Source organism: Amphiura filiformis, chromosome 14 (genome assembly GCF_039555335.1).
Source record: "Amphiura filiformis chromosome 14, Afil_fr2py, whole genome shotgun sequence".
NCBI classification, from domain to species: domain Eukaryota; kingdom Metazoa; phylum Echinodermata; class Ophiuroidea; order Amphilepidida; family Amphiuridae; genus Amphiura; species Amphiura filiformis.
Genome location: NC_092641.1, coordinates 27,758,266 through 27,783,517, shown reverse-complemented (window position 1 = coordinate 27,783,517; position 25,252 = coordinate 27,758,266). Strand labels below are relative to the sequence as shown.

Below are 25,252 nucleotides of genomic sequence, written 5' to 3'. Positions count from 1 at the left end.
GAAATGCAATAAATACATTTGAAATGGCATGTGACAGGCGCATAATCATTGATAATAGACGCATGAATTGCTAGATGTTTGCGGTAAATTATAATATAATATACCCAATACTGTTATAGATCACCTACTCAACGCTTTCCCGGTGTTCATTTCTTGAATAAATTTGCGATCGACATCCGTCACGATACCCGTTCCCGATTTAAGCAACCGCCATTATGACAGGGGATACAGCCGACAAAATAAGGTATCAGAATTTACAGAAAATAATTGAGCATCGTTTTGCACTTTCATTTGTTATAGAATAAGGAAATTTGACTTGAATTTTAATTTATACAATTCAAAGGTTTAGGGATAATATATAAGCAACAAACCTTTACTCGTGGTGGATACTTGAGTACTAGTCGCTTGTTGAGTAGTCAGCTGCGTAGTAATTTGAGTACCTTGAATAAATGTAGGATATAATCAAAAACAAAATTAATTAGCTGTGGTCTAACCCACGAACACAGCCGTGTTATAACCCTAATGACCTTTGACCCAAAATATATGAAAACGCCCATAGACATTGGCTAATGTCAATGCATGGGTGCACCACGAAAAGAATTCATGAAAAATGACAATCATTATTGGTTTTGTGTAAAATGCAATGATACAATGAATTTACCATTTAACCACTTCATCGATCAGGAAAATTTCTTATTAGAATTGTATAAGTATTTTGATATTGATGATACTCCACGTGAATTTAATGTTGATAAATATGAACACTTGGCTATTGATCCAACAAAATACCAGGATGATATGAATACAGGGCAATTTAACAGTCACACGAATTATTATACTGATACTAAGTTAAGAGATGTTACTAACGAATCTTCTGACAATTTGTCACTCCTTAATTTTAACATCAGGAGTCTGGATAAGAACTTTGATTCGTTTAAAAAATTACATGTGTACTATTGATTTTGACTTTCATGTTATAGGATTGGTGGAAACATGGTTAAAAGAAAAGCCACATGATTATTTTAATGTTAGCGGTTATAATCTTGAATTTGCAAACAGAAAGAATAAAGGCGGTGGTGGCGTTTGCCTCTATATGAAGAACAACATACATTATAAACTCCGTGATGACTTGGATGACATTGAACATCCTGAATATGTTGAAAGTCTCTTTCTAGAAATACAAAGAACAGGATTGCAAAACATTGTTATTGGTGTTGTATATAAACCTCCTGATCAAGGGATACATGAATTCAATAAGTATATAGATGGAGTTCTGTCGATTATTAATAAAGAAAATAAACTTGTATACTTGATGGGTGATTTTAACATTAATTTGTTAAATGACGATATTCATGTACCTACTGCTGAATTTCTAAATACTATGTCATCTTATTCCTTATATACATGTATTACAAAGCCTACAAGAATTACCACAAAAACAGCTACTCTTATTGATAACATTTTTACCAATTGTTATACATGTCAAACATCTGGAATCATGGTAACAGATATAACCGATCACTTTCCAATCTTTCTATCTACAAATTTAAATATGTACAGAAAGATTGATAATCTTCAAGGTACCTTTAATTTTAACATACGGTGTAAAACTGAGCAAAATGTACAAACATTTCAAAATGAGCTGAAAAACGTAGACTGGGGTTTTATTTGTTCATCTGATGATGTAAATATGTCATATAATAAGTTCATTGAAAAATTTATGCTACTTTATGATGAGTGTATTCCAAAATGTAAACCCAACAAGAGGGCCGAGAAACATGACCCTATATGTCCTTGGATAACTAAAGGGTTAGTAAAATCGATTCGTAGAAAGAATACATTGTACAAGAAATCAATAAAAAACCAACAGAAGAAAACATTTCTAAATATAAATCATATCGTAGTAAGCTAACATCTTTACTCCGACTGGCAAAACGTCATTATTTTTCTTCATTGCTTGAAAGAGTAAGGTACAGTATGAGAAATACTTGGAAGATTCTCAACAATATATTGAGAAGTAAAAGGCGTAATATGTCTCAAAAATTTGTAAGTAATGGGGAAACAATAACAAATCCTAAGATAATTGCTGATAAGTTCAATGAGTATTTTTCAAATATTGGATCCAAACTAGCACAAAGTATAAGCCATACTGGTAAAGATTTTTGTGATTATCTAAAAAATCCAAATAGTTCTACATGTTTCTTTAAACCAACCACTGAAGAAGAAATTCTGAAAATTATTGCAACTTTGGGTAGTAGAAAAGTCCAGGTCACGATGGTATAGGATCCGATATTGTTAAAAGAGTTGCGAATGAAATTGCATATCCACTGCAAAGGATTTTAAATCTCTCTTTAAACACAGGTGTTGTGCCAGATGATTTTAAAATGGCAAAGGTAGTTCCAATATACAAAAAAGACAACCCTGAAATGTTTGGTAACTACAGACCAGTTTCAGTGTTACCATGTTTTTCTAAATTGCTTGAACGGATTGTGTATAATAGATGTATTGATTTTTTAAATAAGTTCAATGTTTTGTATGATAAGCAGTATGGCTTTAGAAGCAACCATTCCACATAATGGCAGTTTTGGATTTTGTATGTGACATTGAAAATGCAAGTAGTCAAAAGAAACACACAGCTGGTATTTTTATGGACCTGTCAAAAGCATTTGACACCATAAATCATAATATTTTAATAAGCAAACTGGAACACTATGGTTTTAGAGGAGTAACATCTCAATGGTTTTCAAATTATCTTTCTGAGAGAAAACAATATGTGTCATACAATTCAGAAGTATCATCTTATGAACCGATTTTATGTGGCGTTCCACAAGGATCAATATTGGGTCCTCTGCTTTTCATCATCTATATGAATGACATCGCTCACACATCTGAATTACTATCATTTATTTTATTCGCTGATGATACCACTGTTTTCTACTCACATGAAAATATTAATGAACTCTGTAATGTAATTAATAATGAGCTGAGGGAGGTAATTAACTGGTTCAAAGCTAACAAACTTTCACTAAATGCAAAAAAAGACAAATCTCATGTTTTTAGGTACTGTGTCCAAAACCAAGGAAATCAATGACAATAATATTGTAATATCTTTAGATGGTTGTAAACTGGCTCGTTTAAAGGAACCAAATTCCTGGGTCTAACTATTGATGAAAATCTTTCTTGGAAGAAACAGATTGTTAATATTTGTAATGTGTCTTCTCGAAATATTGGCGTTTTGAACAAGGTGAAGCATTATTTACCCGAACAAACTTTGTATAACCTTTACAGTTCACTAGTTGTACCCTATTTTAATTACGGTATTTTACTTTGGGGAAATGCAAACAAGGCATATCTTAACAAATTATTTAAACTACAAAAAAGAGCTTTAAGAATAATATCTCATAGTCAGTATTTAAGCCATTCAAGACCACTTTTTGATAAATACAATGTTCTTGATATATTTGATATGTACAAGAAAGAGTTGTCTATTTTTATGTATAAGTATACCCAAGGTATGTTACCAAAATCATTTGATGCTATGTTTAAGAGTCTTAAGGATATACACAGTTATAATACTAGAAATAAGCATAATTACCAACTGCACAAAACAAGTACTGTTGTCTCCAATGGTCCAAAAATTTGGAATCAAATACCTTATGAGATTAGACAGGCTACCAACATTTCTCTCTTTAAGAGAGGAGTACATGCCTTACTGAATGACAAGTAGATCCAAGCATGTTTTGCTTCATTATTATAGTATGATATTTCTGTTAATCATTCTATTAAATCATTGCCTTCTTTTAATACCGTAAACGTTCGCCTAATGGCGCTTTTGGATTCTTAGAAATGTGAGAGCGCCATCCTTGTAAAATCTCAACAGCATTAAGGATACGTGTATGTTAAATTGAGCAACCTGGACATAATGCCTCAGAAAAAATATCGTGACATGACCCAATACTTTAGGTCACTAGGTTAGTTGCTAGAGCAGCAAATGTTTTGGGGTTTCTTCAGGTATTCTTTCTCAAAGTGCCATTGGACTTAATTTGTAAATCGATTCATACTCATTTTGGTAAATCTTTTTATAACATTGTAATTTCTTCATATTTTTTTTATATTCTTCAGTTCAAAATTACACCCTTCTATTGTCTGACCCGTTAGCTCAGTCGGTAGAGGGTGCGCCTTGAATGGTGAATGGTACTTGTTCGAATCTTGATTTCTGCCCCCACTTTTATGTGAAGAAGGGTCAAGAAATGTTTTTGGATTTTGTCCCCATTTTACGAACGAATATTGTGATTTTTTTTTAATTATTTAATTTTAATTTTCTTATTTTTTTAGATAAATAGGCACTGCGAACAAACGGCAACAAAAACCGCTGACAAAATTTGCTCCACATGCTATACCTATCAATGCGTGATATATTCCACTACATTTATCAGTTAAATGACCTTTGAAAAATAGAACGGCCTTAATGTTTCAAATTGTGTAACTACATTACTTTATGCATTTATGCATTATAAATGATCAGCTATTTTTTCTTTTCTTAAAAGGATCGAACCCAAGTAGATTAGACCATTGATCATATAACTATCAGACCACGAAGTAGTTACGTAACTCCGTGATGGTATCGGAACCAAGCACTGTTTGTATGGCGATCATTACGATCACGCTATTTTGGTATGCCTTTTTTGTGTACTGATTGTTTCGATCGTGGTTCATTACTTAAGCTCGTGATCCCGTTGACATAGTAACATTACGTAACTTCGATACCGGGCTTCGATACTGAATAGTTGTTGAGTGCACATAATATGGAAAGCCATTGGGGTATTGTGTGCCTTTCAAAGCGCCTTATAACATGTTCTCATTGTGTTGTGGAATCCTAGCCAGTATTCAATGATAGCTATAGAGGCCTTGAACCGGTTTCTTCCCCGTAATCATGGCGCAGTGCAGTCCATTCAATCAAATGTTGTCATCAACCTATTTGATCGTAGTGCATTTTGTTATGTGTGTGAGACGAACTGTAGCGGTAGATGCAATCATGATTTAGTTGAATGCATTTGAGTAGTCCGCCATATTTACGGGATGAAACGTCATATGCACAGCCTCTATTCAATTGGTCGTTGTATGATTTTGTTCGTTCACTCATTCAAATTTTATTTATATCATTTGAAGACTGAGCCTATTATGATACATCCTCCGTGGAACAGTTAGCAGAGGTTATCTTTTGAATCCTCTTAGAGGGCTATCATTTTTTTCGGAAGGGGGGGTCCCAAATTTACAAAAATTCTGCGTCAATAAAATTGCGCACCCCCTATTTCGGCAACACAACTTTTATGATCCCAAACCCCAAAATTGTATTGAAATCAGTCTTTTTGAATAAAATAACACACTTTCTGTGGTCATCGGGTGACTGCCAACATTTTGGTCATAACACAATTTTATGACCCCCTCCTATTATTCTTTCCAAGACTTTATGACCCCCGTATATTTGCCCCCCCTTTCGAATAAAATGAAATACCTCTTATGACCACTGATGCATAGGCAAGGACACTCGCGCGAATTGAAAGACTTGTCGCACGCGACAGTTTGTCTCACACACATAACAAATGCCTATACAATCAAATAGGTTCATTGCAACATTTGATTGAATGGATTGAGTTAGTCTAAAATGAAACGATAAAAACAAAGAATCATGAAAAAGACACATACAAGATAAAATAATAAAATTATATAAACAATGTTAAAGATAAAATCAAGAAAATAGAGAATAAAATTTCCTAAAATCAGAAAAAAAACATTGACAGACATCATAACCTGTCAGAAATTACTGCATGAGATTCGAACCATCAATCTTCTCCACAAGTTCTCTTTATCCTCGCACTGTAGTCTAATGCTCTGCTCACTGGGCCACAACGTATCAGGTGAATGATTACCGCATTATCATGAACAAGTTTGTTCGATCTTGTTCATAATTGTATGTGTCGATAGGTTTCACCCTTTAACTACACGTACCCTTAATGATCAGTGATAATAGTCGGCTTTTACAGGGATGGCGCTCTCTCATTTCCATGAACTCCGTAGCGCCATTAGGCGAACGTTTACGGTATGTCATCTCAAAGTTGTTTATCATTGCTTTTATGCTTTATATCAGTGTTTGTAATTTACTATATGTTAATGTTAAATACTCATGATTATAGTACAATATTATATTTAAATTGATTGATTCATTATATTTGTGTTTAAATTTTTTGGATACAGATCCTCGTTTTGTTTTTGTTCTGTTTTAATTTGTGTAATTTAATTATACAGGGGGTGCAGCATTTACAGGCTTCGCTTATCGTTGTACCTCCTCCATCGTGTTGTACTTTTTATATTTATTGTATTTTGTTGTAATTTTTGATGGAAATAAAATAAAATCTGATTGACTGATTGATTGATACGTTATTTGAACCCTTGTCACTGTTCTCTTGTGTTCATTCATTTACCAAATTCCGACATTACCCTGCAGTGCAGATTTGCACATTTTTTCTCTTTTGAATGTAACTCAAAACAGCTCTGGACCATGCCGTCTCACAATTGTTTTGTTTTTCATCTAGGCCAAATTACAGGACAAAAAAATTCCTCAAAAATTTGAGGGACAAGGAGGTCATAGGACGACATCTGATAAACTTAAGCAAAGCGTATGTCACATATTTACGACATAGTAGCGTATGTCACTGATACAGTGTGTATCAAAATAATTGGTACCCATCAATTTTGATGTTTATTGAAAAGCCTGCCTCTTTCAAATACAAAAGTGGATACTCTTGAAATATCCAGAATGTATAGTTTATGACTTGTTTCACAATGCTCGCTATTCGCAATAAGGCGCCGCCAGCGGTTTGCGATGTAATCGTGATGTATCATGGGAAAAGGTCGACATCCAAGTCCGCGCAATACGAATATTACCATGCTATTACATAGGAACACGTGACAATATTTTTTAGTTTGTCAATATAACGGTATTACACGCAAATCGATAGAGAAAAATTAATTGTCACATTATTAAGTATTATTGAGTATCGATTCGCGTGTAACACCTTTATTTTGACAAACTAAAAAATATTGTCACGTGTTCCTATGTAATAGCATGGTAATATTCGTATTGCGCGGACTTTTCCCATGATACATCACGATTTTCCCATGATACATCACGATTACATCGCAAACCGCTGGCGGCGCCCTTATTGCGAATAGCGAGAATTAATTTACAAATTATGTGGATATTATGTTGAATGTTGATGTGTTCATGCTCATCCATTATCAATGAAAACTGATATGGGTACCAATTATTTTGATACAGCTTGTACGCCACCACTATGTCATGCAAAACACGGGGAATGTTGTACACAATTTTCCCATAGAGTGAGATACGCCACATCTAATTAATGATAATATCTACTTAATTAATGACATGCTCGTCTTGAAACTTTCTCAGGATGTAGAGCTTTTTAACTCATGTTATAAAATGGCTGATATGCTGGTAACTTAAATTTTCATTTAAATCGTCATCTGTTGAAGTTAACTTTCCATTTAGCAATCTTTTGAAGTTTACTTGTCATTTAGCAATATTATAAAGTTTTTAATTTATCATTTAGCCATCTCCAGAAGTTTAACTTATTATTTACTTATCAGTTAGACATCTTTGTGAAGTTAAACCTTGAGTTTTATTTGATTGATTTTCTTCAAGGTGACAAAATTTTATTTCAAAAGAATATTTTACATCAGACAATTTAAACAAAAATATAATCTGCCTGAGCCTTTTCACGCAATGATCTGTAATTAGTGCGAACAGTAGTCTTTTTTAATAAACTAGAGTCCATTTGGCCTTGTCTACGGTGTGAGCGAGCGCATCAAATTAACTTGTCATGTAGTCATCTTTAACTCATTTAGCCATCTTGAGAAGTTAGCTTTCTCAAGAAGTTAATCATTTTAATTATTGTCGTTAGGAGTTTTTTTTTTTTTTGGTTTTCTCCTATGCTTTTGTTAGCAGGAAATATTTAACAGAATTGTAGAATTTGTTTATTATATTTGCCCTCAAGGTGAGAACATTAACGATTTCAAAATAATGAAATGATTTCAAAATAAAATTTTACATTAGGTCGGAAAATTAATAGGTCTGAAAATGCCCTAAATGCATTTGCTATTTAGTATGAAATCCTTTTTATGTGAAGCAATTAACTACAACAATAAACAAAGCCTTCAGAATATTTTTTTTTTCATTTTATTAGGTATTACATACTACATACTATAGGATATTCTACCTGTAATGCAAAATTCAACTAAGTAGATAGCTACAAGTTTACAACATATTAGTTTCACCACTCACTTCTCCAATAGACTTCCTTAAGAAAAGTCAAACATCAGTGAATGTGGTCATGGTGTTGTGTTATCAGCTTGGTACCAGATTTTGTGTGTACTACAACCAAAACCATCAAAATATTTGGTAGAGACAGGATACATTTATGGATTATCGGCTCCTGTTTTAGTAGCATTATCATTTTGGGCGTCTTTGCACATTCTTAAATTAAGACACTGTACATTATCGTCATAACAGGTGATTTGCCTCTCGTGTTTTCCCTCGATCGAGTACGAGGGGGTATCAAAAAGTTTTAGAAATCGCCCAGAAGTGAAAGAGCTATATCAATGAAATTTTGTCAGTGCAATCATTGGTCCTTATGTACATTTTGGTCCAAAAATGGTCTCATAGGTATGTTTACTTTTTTTACAGGTGGCACTAGATGCCAATAACCCGCTGCCCCAGTTACTGCGCATAAACTGCAAGATTGAGAAAATTGAGGCAAGCAGCATTATTAAGATCCTGCTTTTGAAGGGTTGCAGTGCCTAGAAAATTGATGATGAAATGAAAGTTATCTTCGGTGGTGATTGTGATATGTCACTGTCGCTCTTTGGAAAAGGAATTTTATTTCATCACAGATTTTCTGGGCACTGTAACCCTTAAAATGGAACTTAATCATACTACATGCCTCAATTTTCTCCATTTTGCTGTTTATGCGGTAACATAGGCAGGTAGTGACATCTAGCTCCTGTAAAAAAAAGTAAACATACTTATGAGACCATTTTTGCACCATAGTGTACATAAGGACCAGTGATTGCACTGACAAAATTTCATTGATATAGCTCTTTTACTTCTGTGCGATTTCTAAAACTTGTTGATACCCCCTCGTATACCTGCGTACTCCGGTAACTTGTCATAGAATTAGTATCAATCACCATCATAAACATGGCCATTAACATTCTATTGATAAACAGATAAAGACATTTCTGCTGGATATTCCATATACTGGCATTGCCTCGTAGCGCTTTTATTCTCTTGTATTTTAGATACATGCCACCATCAACTGAGTCATTTCTACAGCTCTTCAAAAAGCGGGTAATCATTATTTCCTCGTGCTTTTATTGGGGAGACCAAAATTCAAGAAACATTTTTTGTGACCCTCAAGCTGCTTAAAGTCAGGTTCGGATTATGCACACTGTATTAAAGCTTAATACAGTTTCAGTGACTTCATCGTACCTGGAAAACCGTCGCCTCGGTCAATTATACTTGCTTACTCCGGTAGCTTGTAATAGAATTTGTATCAATCACCACCATCATCATGGACATTAACATTCTATTGATAAACAGATGAAGAAATAGTCTACTGTTGGACATTCTATGTTAATACTGGACACCTTGCCGCTTTTATTCCTTGTATTTTTGATACAATGTCAACATCAACTTTGTCGTTTCTACAGCTCTTCAACAAAAGGCGGGTAATCATTCACTTTAAAATGTATTTAGTGGGGAGACAGAAAGTACAAAAACCTTTTGTGGTCTTCAAGGTCAGGTTTGGATTACACGCACTGTATTGGAGCTTAGTTTAAGTGACTGTCAGCGTACCCGGTAAACCGTCGACTCGATCGAGTATTCTTGCATACTTTGGTAGATAGTAATAGACAAAAACAAAACACTTTGCATCGCCAGGCTTTTATTCCCTGTATTTGTTACTATTAACTGGGTCATTTCAACAGCTCTTCAAAAGGAAGGTAATTATTTACTCCCCGTGCATTTAGTAGGGAGACCAGAAGTACAGAAAAACTTTTAGTGACTTTTAAGCTGTTTCAAGTCAGGGTTGGATTATGTTCACTAGTATTGTACCGTAGTTTATTATAACATTGCCTTTTACTGTTTCTACTGAGAACGTCAGTGGGTAAGCTTTTAAATTTGACTGGCTCTGTATCTTGATTACTCATCTATTATCTTTGTAATTGGTAAAACTGTATTTTTGGTATATTGATTTATTATGTACAGCGCTTTGAAACTGTATATTGCGCTTTATAAATGTATTTTAACATTATTTTATCATTATTATTATTAACTACCTAAAAAGGTGGTTCAGTGGTTGATGGTAACTTCACTGTGCATCATCTCTCATCACCGTCAATCTGATTTCTTTCTATTTGAACCGTCACCTTGCATAACCGCGAATCAGCCCACATTACCCGTTTACCCATAGTTCTATAGAAACATGTTGTTGATGGCTTAACGTTGTTCGTCATTGCAGAGAGGAAGAAAACGAAAATGCTTGTTGGGTTACCTTTTATACCCTTCAAATGAATCCGTAATGCTTAAAGAATCAAGTGCATAGATACCAAGCTCGCAAATGCAAGTTAAGTCTGCATATTTATGCGTGTGAAGATATGCCAGTAGATTGATGAAATTTATAATAATTGACGAAGTACAATACACTTTGTAGTCTTACCCCAGCTGCAAACGTATTTAAACAGATCATACAGTCACATGTGTGCATGTTTTTTTGTTTTTTTAGCAAGTGCTGATTCATGTATTAAACGATTGTTTGAACTAGAGTCCTCTATACTTGCAATAGGTCAAAGATCAACCAAGATGGAAAAGAAAAACAGTTTAGGTATTAAAACCTTTGTCACTGTTTTCTCGTGTTCATTCATTTTCCAAATTACGATTTTACCCTGCATTGCAGATTTGCATATTTTTCCTCCTTGGAATTTAACTCAAAACAGCTCTGGACCATGCCTTCTCACAATGGAGAGCATTGTTGGGCAGAACTTGACAACTTTAACCGGCGATTTAAGTACAACTTGCAATGTGTATGTGGAAACATCAGTCGGAATAGGAACTATGGTACAAATACCTCAACAAATGGATCCTGGTACATTCATGTTTGTTGAGAAACAAGGAGAACTGCCAAATTGCCAAAGTAAATATGTGGTTATTATTGCAGACGATCCCTGCTTCATTGTATTTTCGCACACAAAACTCCAGTTATTGCTGCAAGGTAACGCTAGTATCTATCTCAATTACATAACGATAAACCAGTCTCTGCATTTTTGTAATGAAGAGGAAATTGGGCAAGAAGGGCAGAAAGAGGGTTACGTGATGCATGATGTGAAATACTGTCATGTAAAAGAGTTCAATCGCACTATTTCTTGTTTCGAATTTTCAAACCATATTTGTTCTTTCAATTTACCATCTAACTGTAATGCCACTCTTGGTAACAGATATGTCGAATTCAAATGTCAGGATAACAATATTCAGTCAAGCCATAAAGCCCTGATAATTTATCCAGATAATATCAATGTACTAGACCTTTCAGAACAGACTGTAGTAGAGATATCAGAAAATGCCTTTATCTATCTGAAACATTTAAAGCAACTTGATATTAGTTATAACAGACTATCCAAACTACATCCTCAGGCATTTACACATTTAAAAACTCTCAGTAAATTGTACTTCACTGGTAACCAGTTGAAAACACTAGAAGCTCAAGTTTTTGATGAGTTAATTGGTCTAACTGAACTATTTCTTGATGATAATAATTTATCAGTTTTGCCAACTAGGTTGTTTCAGAATTTGAGACAACTTCAATTTTTGAAACTTTCTGGAAATCAGATACATACACTGGATGAACATATTTTTAATTATTTACATGATCTCATTAGATTAAACCTTTATGACAATAAACTGACCATTTTACAAAGAGGGTTGTTCAAAGGGTTGACGAGCCTTGAAAGGTTATACCTCCATGGAAATCAGATCAGTTCACTAGATGGGGATATATTTAATGAGACCAAGAAGCTGGTTCGGCTGGATCTATATAACAATATCCTAACCACATTGCCAAGAGGGCTGTTCAAAGGGTTGACAAACCTTGAAATATTATACCTCTATAGAAATCAGATAAGTTCACTAGATGAGGATTTGTTTAATGAGACCAGTAAGCTGAATTTGCTCTCTCTATTTGGCAATATCCTGACTACTTTACCAAGCGGGCTGTTCAAAGGGTTGACAAACCTTGAATGGTTATACCTTTATGAAAATCAGATAAGTTCACTCGATGGGGATTTGTTTAATGAGACTAGTAAGCTGGTTGATCTGGCTCTAAATGACAACATCCTGACCACTTTACCAAGAGGTTTGTTTAAAGGGTTGACAAGCCTTGAATGGTTAGACCTTAATGGAAATCAGATAAGTTCACTAAATGGGGATATATTTAATGAGACCAAGAAGCTGGTTTGGCTGTATCTGTATAACAATATCCTGACCACATTGCCAAGAGGGCTGTTCAAAGGGTTGACCTATGGAAATCAGATAAGTTCACTGGATGGGGATTTGTTTAATGAGACCAGTAAGCTGGATTTGCTCTCTCTATTTGGCAACATCCTGACCACTTTACCAAGAGGGTTGTTCAAAGGGTTAAGAAGCCTTGAATGGTTATACCTCTATGAAAATCAGATAAGCTCTCTAGATGGAGATTTGTTTAATGAGACTAGTAAGCTGGTTCTTCTGGCTCTAAATGACAACTTCCTGACCACTATACCAAGAGAGTTGTTCAAAGGGTTGACAAGCCTTGAATGGTTAGACCTCGATGAAAATCAGATAAGTTCACTAGATGGGGATTTGTTTAATGAGATCAGTAAGTTGGGTTATCTGGGTCTGTCTGAAAATAGGTTACAACATCTACCAAAGCAATTGTTTCGTAATTTGTATAACTTGACTGATCTATACCTCCTTGGTAATCAACTGACATCATTAGACAGTACAATATTTCACGAATTACCCAGTTTACAGGTACTTATGTTGCACTTAAACAACCTTACAGAAATAAGTTACAATTTATTTTGGAAACTGGAAACTTTGACACTTCTTGTATTGAGTTACAACCATTTAACTGATTTGAATCCCAGAATATTTGCAGAATTGAGAAACTTGCAAATCCTGTTTTTGGATTTCAATCAGCTTCGTGCATTAGATGTGCACCTATTTCAAAACACTACAAACCTCCGTTTTTTGGAATTATCTGGCAACCAGTTGACAGATATTCCTAATATTAAAAGCATAACTAAACTTGCTTTCCTCGGATTACGAGAAAACAGCTTGACTCTAATAGACAAGTATACATTTAATTGGCTCTCAAAACAGGTAGAAATGGTTGTAAACCAAACAGAAATCTGTGAATGTTATGTACCAAGTGGCATTAACTGTACTGCTATAAATGTGCGATCTCCATATCTGACATGTGATAGATTATTGTCAGACAGAGTGTTGGTGGTGATGATGTGGCTTATTGGTTTGAATGCTTTAGGTGGAAATTTGTTTGTTTTGAGTCGAAAGAAATCAAAAATGAAAAGAACAAAGTGCAAACATTCCTGCTTGACAATCTGGCAATGTCTGATTTACTCATGGGCATCTATATGTTAATTATTGCATCTGCTGATATTCACTTTGGTGAATATTTTCCGATGCAAGCTGAATCCTGGAGATCTGGTATTACCTGCAGAATAACTGGAGCAATATCAATAATATCAAGTGAAGCGTCTGTTTTCTTTGTGACTCTGATAAGCATTGACAGATTCATGAACATCCGCTTTCCTTTCTCCCTTATCAAGTTAAGGAAGAAATCATCGACTGCAATTGCTGTATTACTTTGGTTGATTTCCTTTACATTGGGAGCGGTTCCCTCCATTTTAGAAGACAAAAATGATAAATTCTATGATAACTCTCATGTGTGCATTGGCCTCCCCCTTGCTCAAATCGAAAAATTCTCAAAGAATATAACAGAACAAAGAATTGATTCGGAAAATTATTATTATAACAAGTACTTAGTCAAATCTCAATCACTGGGCCATGTTCCTGGCTTATATTACGCCGTAGCAGTGTTCCTTGGTCTTAACGGAATCTGCTACTCCGTCATACTGATGTGCTATGTGGAGATTGTGCGTTTTGTTTTCGAGTCAAGCAAACGCGCCGGTTTAAACAAGGATATGAAAGAACAGATCAGAATGACTGTCAAAGTTGCTGCCATTGTTCTTACAGATTTCCTTTGTTGGTCACCGATTGTTCTAATGGGGATATTTGTGCAAACTGGTGTACTAACTCTACCTCCTTCAGTGTTCGCATGGTCTGTGACTGTCATTTTACCCATAAATTCTGCAATCAACCCATATCTGTACACTATCGCGGGCATCATCAGCAATCGCCGTAAACAAGCGCAAGAATCTACAATTCAAAAAGTTAATCGGCGACAGGCACCCCATTCTCTAGATACAGAGCTACAGAGTATGTCTATTTCTCAACATGTGGACAAGAATCGTAGTCATCGTTCAGAGGATGTGTTGGCAACTACATCAGATAAAGCAGAGCCAAATGAAAACTTTGAAGCTCTGAGAGAGGAGAGAAGGACTGAAAGCCCAGATGAAATAGAGAGATAGGGAAGGAGAGAGAAACAGAATGAGAATAATTAAAGAGAAAGAAATTCAAAGTTAATATGGTTAAAGGGCAGGTCTATTGCAAAAACAAGTTTATCTCTATTCGAAGAGAATAATTATTACATTACAAGTTGACACTCGTTGCAATTTTTTTATGCGTATTTCTTTTGAAAAAAGATAAATTTTGTGGATAAAGTTCTGGCTCGTACGTGTTCTTCCCCCGTTTGAAGCGAAATTAATTTTCAAGGCAGCGGGCTATGTCGTAAGTAAATGAAGCGGACACTATATCATGCTCTCATTTACTTGTGTGACAAGTTTGACATTAGCAACAATGAGTTGCATAACAATATGCAGACTATTGTTCTCATTTGGGAAACAATGCCTCACATAGTATTGTTACTCTGCGTTTGCTTTATAATATTTCATGCAACTGAAACTATAATACACAAGGAAATCAGATACCGTCTTTCATAGAGGTAAGACGTGCTTATTTTGCTCTGAGCTTTGTTTGCTACTGAGTTCTATTTGAACTTGCCTTCAGTTTTTGAATTTTTTTATTTAATTTTTTTAACTACAGTATGTAGTTTTCGTTGTTTGCTTTTATATTTTGTTGCCTGTCCCTGAAGAAGAGCAGTTTATCTGCTCGAAACGTCGGTTGTATTTTTGTTAACTTTGTCTACCATCCCTGTGGTTTTGGATTTTTTCTAGTGCAGACGTAACAGTGCATGTACACCATTCTGGTTTACATACTGCATTAGTTTTTATCTTGTCTTTGTCTTTGTTCCCCACACCAAGTTGGTATACCTGGCTCGAATATTTCTATAATCGAATATTGTACTCTAATTACTGTATTACCTGGTATGTAAAAGTTATAGCACTTAAATCATCACGATAAGGGATATAAATAATTGTTTAAGACTTGATTGACTCTTATAAAATTTGCCAACTTACACGTTGTTTGTTTGTTTAAATTGTGTTTAACAATTTAAAACATATTATCTGCCCGAGCCTTTTCACGCAATGATCTGGAATAAATGCGAAAAGTAGTCTTTGTTATTAAACTAGAGTCAATTTGGCTATGTCCAGGTGTGAGCGAGCACATCAGCGGGAGTTGTGGGAGGGGTAAGCAAGCATGTTAACGAATGTCATAAGTATGTTAGTGGAAGCATAGACTCTGTCTTCAGAAGAGATTTGCCGTGCCACACAAATCAACCCTACGATCCCCAGTTATGCATCTTCTGTATTGGGAATTCATTTATAAGGTCTGAAGCACAGACTATGAGAAATGGTAATTGTCAGTGATATCTGACAAAATGAACATGAATCACAATTATTTTAGAGACTAAGTACATCAAAATAATTAGAAACCATAAGAATATGTTAGAAAACTGTAATGTGGTCATTGTGATGTTGCTATTTAGCAATTTGGTACCTGTATCTGATTGAATTAATTATAATTATGATTTTGGAGAGGAACATTTAAACAAGAAGGATGTATGTCTTTCTTGTAATTAGATTAATGTGCAAAACCGGACCGGGCATAGCCAAAAAACTTGTTACTATGTATCATCACATTTAGTTGATTTGTGACAATAAGAGTTATATTTGTGTGAATGTATTTGTGATAAATGTATTATATCAGTGTCAAAACTATTTAGTGGTATGATTAATATTAATTATCAAAATGATTTAGTTGTATGATCATCATGGTGTCATAAAGTATATAGTAATTTTGTAAAGTCGTCGGTAAAATGCTTTAGATTTAAATAGTAGCAAAATAGTCAGTAATAGTAATCAGAGAAATGTGCAAAACATAACTAAAAAACTTGTTACTATGAAGCATCACGATTAGTTGATTTGTGACAATAAGAGTTTTATTTGTGTCAATGAGTCAAGTGTAAATGCATTATATCTCTATAAATCAAAACTATTTAGTTGGATGATTAATATTGATTATCAACGTACCTTCTATTATATAATAAAGATAGTAAATTTGTACCAGTAAAATACTTTTGAAGATAGCAGTTATATAGCTATAAATTAGACTTGCCGTCGTTTTATCTTTTCAGTTTCTGTTTCCGTATCCGTATCCGTTTTTGTAAGTCATTGTTATTCTGAAGTGGTAGCCTCCCAGGTGTGACCAATCTTTTATTCTAGCCTTTTGTTAGTTACTAACAGTGTTGGAGGACTCGGGACTCGGGACTCGGACTCGGACATCAGAAATTGGCAGGGACTCGGACTCGGATTTGGACTCGGACACCAAGGACTCGGACTCGGATGACGAGGACTCGAATACAACACTGGTTACTAATAATTCACAGCAGTCCCCGCCGTACTACAGAGTTTCTAAAAGGCTGTTAAAATAAGAAAAATTGTCACGCTAATAATTGCACAGGTCACGGCAGTCATGTGACCTTTCCGGAAAAAGCCGAGTGTTAGGTTTTTCAAATAAATTTTTTTTTTTTTTTAAACTGTTGCATCAGATAGGTAAAGGAATATATAAGTATTAGCAGTACACCTATTTTAACAATTTTTGATACCCAATAGCGTCACAACTAATTTAGTATAGAGTATTTTATTGAAATCATATATACGCCATTTTTTTTAAAATTTTTTGAAAAAGACGTCTGAAAAGACGGCAAAATATCTATGTAAAATTTTCGTAGGTCCCGACAAAATGATACTGTTTCGTTATTACGATAATCTGATCTTTTGATTTGGTAAATAAATTTAGGGGACCTACGCGGAATTTTTGTGCAAACTGGAACAATCCAATGCCTTTCTAAAAACACTTGCTTCTGTCAGCTTCAAAATGGAGTTCGGATGCAGTTCGTAATGCAACTTCCTGTGGACTTGCGGGAAATACGAACGCTCGAGTCACGCACACAGTGGGTTCCTCTATAGTATTTTACTGACCATGGAAATGTACTGACACACGAGCACGTGTCAAAATCGATATAATGTATTGTCACGCCCATTTATCATGTTTATTGACGGATTTCTGTATTTAGAACACGCAGTTAACAACATTGAGCGCTATTAATACACATTAATGTTTTTAGGCAAATAAAATTCCAAAATATGGTACGTTTTCTGCCTTTGCTTGTCACGTGGTAGGCCTATGTTGAAGTTGCGATTATATCTTCAAATAAGTTTCAAATGGATATCAACGAGACAACTGGCCGAGCGGTCTAAGGCGCTAGGCTCATAGGGTATTCAAAGCGGTGCGCCGTGAGTTCGAACCCTGCGTCCGCCAAATTTAATTTTACTTTTTTTTTAAATTTCATATATGCACTTACGCCTAGGCGTAAGTAGCTCGTATAAATAGTCTTGCATTGGAATATATACTAACCATGTTGCCAAGTTATAAGCAAAAGTCTTTCATATTGGCGATGAAACGAGCATCTGAAATAGCCAAATATCTTCCAATGAGGCGCGTACAAGTGACGATTTGGTAATCATTTTTCATATTGAAATGCAATACAAACTAGACTTAGCTGTGGTCTAAGACCACGAACATAGCCGTGTTGTGACCCCTTAATGACATTTGACCCCAAAATCTATGAAAACCCCACAGGCATTGCCTTATGTCAATTTTGAATGTTTTTGTCTTGGACCGGAAGTGATCCCTTAATGACCTTTGACCCCAAATAAAAAATACCACATATACATTAGGTAAACATAATTCATGTGTGCACATACCGTCACTCTCCTATGTTTTTCTTAGCTGAGAAAATTTTTGAAGGAATTTCGTTTTTTACCGGAAGTGACCCCTTAATGACCTTTGACCTCAAATCTGTGTATGATTCATAGACACTGTGTAATAGCAATGCATGTGCGCAAGTTGCATCACCGTCCTACGTAATTTGTGGGAGAAGTAGCATTTTGAAGGTATTTCGTTTTATACCGGAAGTGACCCCTTAATGACCTTTGACCCCAAATAAAAAAATACCACATATACATTAGGTTGACATAATTCATGTGTGCACATACCGTAACTCTCCTATGTTTTTCTTAGCTAATAAAATTTTTTGAAGTAATTTGGTTTTATACCGGAAGTGACCCCTTAATGACCTTTGACCTCAAATCTGTGTATGATTTATAGACACTGGGTGATAACAATGCATGTTTGCAAGTGGCGTTACTGTCCTGCGAAATTTGTGGGAGAAGTAGCATTTTGAGTTGAAATCATGTTTTTGACCCCTGTGACCCCTGCGTGACCTTTGACCACACAAGTTTCATATGACATATAGGGGCACGGTCAATGATCATTATGATCAAGTTAGGTCAAAATCGATGTAAGCATGTGAGTGCTAGAGCAAATGTAATGGTCGACAGAAGAAAGAAGAAGAAAGAAAGAAAGAACCTGTAAGAAAAAAGACACAGCCGTGACTTAACGTCACGGCTGTGTAAAAAGACTAATTTGCGTCTGACGTAACCTGTCAATGAAACTCGGGCCAGATTTGTGGGCGTGTCGTAAAGATTGAGTTTCTGAATGCAACGGTAAAACAGCGTTCCCTATGGTTAATTTGCACTATATACAAACTGTCTCAAAAGTTAGGTCTCAATAAGGCGCGCGCATTAGCTTTTTGACAGCTTATTTTGCGCATTAGATTTTTTTCACTTACAAAGAAAAAAATCCCAAAACTGGAAAAAAATCGCAAAAAATAATATAAAACACTACTGGAGTAAACATATACGCATCACACAACAAACAAGCGTAGTGAAAAACTACTGGAGAAAACATGACACATTTGTTTAATACTTTTTAATATGCAGGTTGAAAGGGGATCATAAATATTCTTGAATATGAAGAAATATGATCTTTTTGTGTGTCACAGAGACCCACTGTAAATTTCCATTCCAATTTGCAGCCAAAAAGGGTGGTTTTTTTTCATTTGAAGACATGGATTATAAAGATAAAAAAATTAATAAAAAAAACGCATTTCGAGGTGTTTGATTGACATTGACGTCAGACGCAAACCAGTATGTGAGAAAGCACGCAGGGGTGGGTAAGGGGTGTGTGGGGAGTTGGGGGTTATAAGAGGGTGCGGAATTTTATTAACTGTTTACCGTTGCCTCATTGGCAAATGACTTCTGAATAATAGGCCCCCGATTTCATCTTCCTATAGAGGAATCCAAATACACGCATCCCTACACCTGACTAGCAGCCTTTAGTTGGGTCCCCGCCGGCTACAATGCATCCAAAATGTGAAATGAGTCGGCCTTGGTGGAAATTTTAAACTGCATTCCATCACCCGTTTTACACCTTCCGCGAAAACACAGGTAGACAAAAGATTGATTTAAGTTTACAACACAATACAGTTCCAACAGTTGTGCAAATAAAAGCCGCCTTACACCTAGATAAGGTCGAGGAGGGTTAATAGAATAATACAATAGAGATAATTCCGCAGGTAATCCCGTCGCATGTATTCATAGATGTACAAATGGATGAACAAAAGGACTATATGTATGAATAGATGCGACAGGATTATTACCTCTATTGTATATATTATTCTATTAACCCTCCTCGTCTTTGCATCTTCTCCAGGTGTTAGGCGGCTTTTATTTGCACAATCGGGAGCTCAATACCCCAGGTTGGTGCTAGCGGGAAACCAAAGATGGCCGACCAAATCCTGACCATGACTTGGCTCGTTGGATTGCGAATCCAAATACACGCATCCCTACACCTGACTAGCAGCCTTTAGTTGGGTCCCCGCCGGCTACAATGCATCCAAAATGTGAAATGATTCGGCCTTGGTGGAAATTTTAAACTGCATTCCATCACCCATTTTACACCTTCCGCGAAAACACAGGTAGACAAAAGATTGATTTAAGTTTACAACACAATACAGTTCCAACAGTTGTGCAAATAAAAGCCGCCTTACACCTAGATAAGGTCAAGGAGGGTTAATAGAATAATACAATAGAGATAATTCCGCAGGTAATCCCGTCGCATGTATTCATAGATGTACAAATGGATGAACAAAAGGACTATATGTATGAATAGATGCGACAGGATTACCTCTATTGTATATATTATTATATTAACCCTCCTCGTCTTTGCATCTCTTCTCCAGGTGTTAGGCGGCTTTTATTTGCACAATCGAGCGACCAAATCCTGACCATGACTTGGCTCGTTGGATTCGTCTATAGACGAATCCAAATACACGCATTCCTACACCTGACTAGCAGCCTTTAGTTGGGTAGCCGTCGGCTACACTCCCTCATTTCAAATATATAGTTTTGGTTTCTCTATTGTTCAGAAACCAAAAATCAAGGGATTAAAATGTGGAGATGAACTGCTATGCAATCATAACACTATTGTGCTGGGAGGACACAAGAGGGTATATATAATCAAACGTATAATGGCCTATAACCATACGTATATAATAGCCTATTGTGCTAACATTTTCATTATCGATATCTATCAACGCGGACGACTTTTGATGCTCTCTGCCGTATGTGGCACACTTCCATGACACCATAAAATTACACCCGAGTTGATAAGTTATGCATAGACATCATGTGCATATATTGAGGGGTGGGGGTGGGGTGTTTTGTTTATTTGTCTGAAATATAAACGATGCATGATGATGTAGATGATTTGATTATGAATTAGATTATTCCCCGGAAAGCACAACCCATACCTCTTACCTATGTTCCCTCCGCCACCTATATATAACCTCCTCCCTCCCCCCCCCACACTCGATATCGACTCTTCCCTATTATTCCACTCCACTCTTGAGCCCCCTCTCCCCTCCTTCCCTTCCCACTTCCAATGCTCTCTCCCCTCTGTTTCTCTTTCTCCCTTACCCTTACCCCCTCCCCCTCACACACACATACCCTATTTCCCTGACGATCTCTTCTATCTCTCTCTCTCTCTCTCTCTCTCTCTCTCTCTCTCTCTCTCGCTCTCTCTCTCTCTCTCTCTATTCTCCAATAAATAAATTGAATAAAAGTTAGTTTAAACTAGCTTTCTATGATATTGATCTTCCGTCATGCGACATGCACATAAATAGAGTTGTGTATAATAGTGTTTATAACACTGAAGTCATAATCTGTCAAGTGCCTATTGTAATGTCTGTGGAAATATTTCGATGGTCTATATATTTTCACAGTGAAATCAGCTTAGGCTAATTCGTAGTCTCAAGTCAATGCTTTCAAACTAAATCAATGCTTTCAAATGTAGACTGCTTTGTTCGACTTCTCTGCTCGTGAATATTGCACTGCGAAATTTAAACATTTCTTTTGTATACTTAGAGTAGGTAACTTCAAATCAAATAATTTTACGATCCACACCACTTATAAGAAACTGAAACCAAAACCGAAACTGACTGACACAAATGTTCGGTTTTAAACAAAAGGTAGAAACAATGAGTTCGATATCTTATGATTCAAGTGGTTAGGCAGGACAATAGGAAACCACGTGACCAAAACCAAAACCAAAACTAAAACTATATATTTGAAATGAGGCACTGCACTCAAAATGTGAAATGATTCGGCCTTGGCGGAAATTTTAAACTGCATTCCATCACCCGTTTTACACCTTCCGCAAAAACACAGGTAGACAAAAGAATAACACAATACAGTTCCCTTCGACAAAACACACAGCATGGTCTATTCGTTGTTGAAGTGACATAATAATCGGATTAACTATACGCGGTATTTATGCATTGATGTACTTGCGAACAAAAGGACTATGTATATGAATAGATGCGACGGGATTATCTCCATTATATATATTATTAGCTATTATTCTATTAAGCCTCCTCGTCGTTGCATCTTCTCTAGGTGTTAGGCGGCTTTTATTTGCACAATTGGACGCTCAAAGCACCAGGTTGGTGCTAGCGGCTACCCAAAGATGTCCGACCAAATCCTGACTATGACTTGGCTACTTGGATTCGTCTATAGATGATGTGACTTCTGACGTCAATGCCTGACAGTATGCGCACGCATCATCACAATTTCCATTGTTTTTTGCCTGGCAGTATGCGCGCGCATCATATTTTGTTCAGGGCTCGTGTTTTTAAAACTCCCGCCTCATCACAATAAGACTATTAAACAGTGTAGTGGTTGCATGGGGTTCATTCAAGCATAAAGATGATACCAGTCCCTTGCCTTTGTTGATAAACATTGAGGTCACCTCATCTATACATACCTGTGGCAGCGCATGATACATTCAAAATCCTTCTAATTTGATACAAATCCGTCTCAAATCCAACTTGATCGCCTTCACTTTTCCCGCCAAAATCCAATCTCGTACATTCACATGGATTACGCGGTGTGAGTTTCCAACGCCATGATAAGGTACTATTGTTGTTTTTTCCCAGATAACATACCTTTTCAGTTGCCGCGATAGCATCTACAGAAACAACTGAGTAAAAGAATTATTTAGATATGCAGTAGTATTGTAGGGTTTGAACGAACAAAAAGGGGACTGTGTTAGAATTTTGTAAAAACCTTCTTAATATGAAGTTATCAAGATGTACATTATGATCAAATTATGCCTTATCATGTTATGTTAATCTGTAGCATCATTATTGTTATTTTTAAGGTTAGCAACTATTTTAAACTGTTGCGATTTAGTAGTTCATAGCATCTTGCGAATGGTAAAAATTGCATTGCTCATTTCATAGCGAGTGTGTAGAAGAATTCAAATATCACAGATAAACTTTTGTAGGTCCTGTGCATAACTCATTAACGACAATATATCAATCAAGTGTTCAAAGTGTATTGTTTGAAAAATGAACTATTGCAAAACATCAAAGTGTTATTTTTCAATATATTGATATACAGGCGGAGTCAAAAAGAAGTAAACTCATGTTTGAGGGGCTGTAACTAGAGATCTGTAAAGAATCTGCTATAAATGAAAATATCATTGGAACGAGCAAACTCTACTTGTCTAAATAAAAAAAAATGTTGTAATTGCTCACAGCAAACTAAAGTTATACTGATTTGAATACAACCACCAATTTTTGTAGCTGCACACGGCTGATTGATTTTCATCCATTTCAATTTCGACGAATCAGCAAAGTGCTAACAGGATTTATTGTTGAAATTACAACTTTTGCTTTTAATTAATATTAAACAAACAGGATGTAACTCTATGATGGTACTGTAAATGGTAGGGATACCAATTCAAGTCTTTACGAACGATCCGGCAGAAGCTTGATTGCGGAATGTTGGGTAAAGGATTGCGTCTTGAGCTGATCTTTGGGTCTTGCTGTAACGCAAGTCTAACTTCGGTAATGCACATTGAACTTGTTCACATTCTTATATAATGTTCGCTTACATGGAATCCGATTAGCTGTGGGAAATTGGAGACGAAAAAGACACTGAACTTCAGTGGGACTCTTAGTTTCATGATAGTTCGTCGACAGAAACGTGCGCTCCTGTGCGGTAAATTGTGGTGCCATGTTGTCATTTGGCCCGTTTCATTATAATGTAATGCAATGAGGTAAAATTTATATTGACAAAACCTTTAACATGAGGGAATTATTGATCAAAACCACACATTCCACGCTAACTTTATTTGCATTTGAATATCGCACCTTACCAATCAATATAATAAGTACTTGGGAAGTGAAACCGTGTGCAGCTACGAAAATGGGTGGTTGTATTTAAATGAATATAACTTGAGTTTGCCATGAGCAATTGCAACAATTCTTTTTTTATTCAAACGTATAGAATTTGCTCTGTCCAATTATATTTTCATTTTTCTCTGATTCCTTACAGATCTCTAAGTAGAGCCCCTCAAACATGACTTTACTTCTTTTTGACTCAGCCTGTAGACATGAAAAGCGATTTGTTTTGGTTGCTTCGACCAACAAAAGATCGCGTCGCCTTAAACTCAGTTCTTGAAATATTACCATTTCATTATTACAAATGAAGTATTTAAAAAAAGACTACATAATTTAGAAATGAAAACGTAATTAATAATATTAAAAAAAAAAGATAAAATGTTGAACTTATTACCTGCAAATAAATAGATGATAAACCATTTCAATGTAAAAGTAAAATCGCCATTACTGAACAAAGTATTCTTGAAGTGAAACATTATGCCTATAGACAAACAGCAGTCCGGTCTCATAACTGAACTACGGTATGTCTTGTAGGCAATGGTAGACACTCGTAAGATCGGGCGTTGCACGCTTCGAAGAATTTGCCTTTGAGTACTAACATCCTGAAATGGAAATTCTAATCATGATAATTAATATTAGAGAGTAATTTGTTTTATTCACGTGAAGGCAAATAACATTGTCTGGCTGATCATGCTGATAATGATAATCAGGCTGATAATAATTCACTGACAGATGAGACCAGATTAATTTAGCAAATGTGACCTGTCACAAGGAAATGAGTATAAAGTCGCAATTTGGTAGTTTCGAGACATCCAGGCTGACTGTGTTGATACTATTAGTAGTTATGATAATAGCTTTGTATGCCATGCACCTGATTAAGCCAGAAG

General features: G+C 35.7%; 1 protein-coding gene across 1 annotated transcript in view; it reads right to left on the bottom strand.

Moving 5' to 3' along the window:
• LOC140169885 (uncharacterized) overlaps window positions 1–24,917 on the bottom strand; it is a 41,276-nt gene extending 16,359 nt beyond the window's left edge. Inside the window, exons 1-3 of the mRNA XM_072193195.1 lie at window positions 24,760–24,917; window positions 22,943–23,158; window positions 372–440 (exon numbers count right to left, since the gene is read on the bottom strand). Coding sequence (XP_072049296.1) covers window positions 372–440; window positions 22,943–23,158; window positions 24,760–24,874 — 400 coding nt within the window. The 5' untranslated portion in view covers window positions 24,875–24,917. The remainder of the gene's footprint in view (window positions 1–371; window positions 441–22,942; window positions 23,159–24,759) is intronic.
• Window positions 24,918–25,252: the final 335 nt, after the last annotated feature.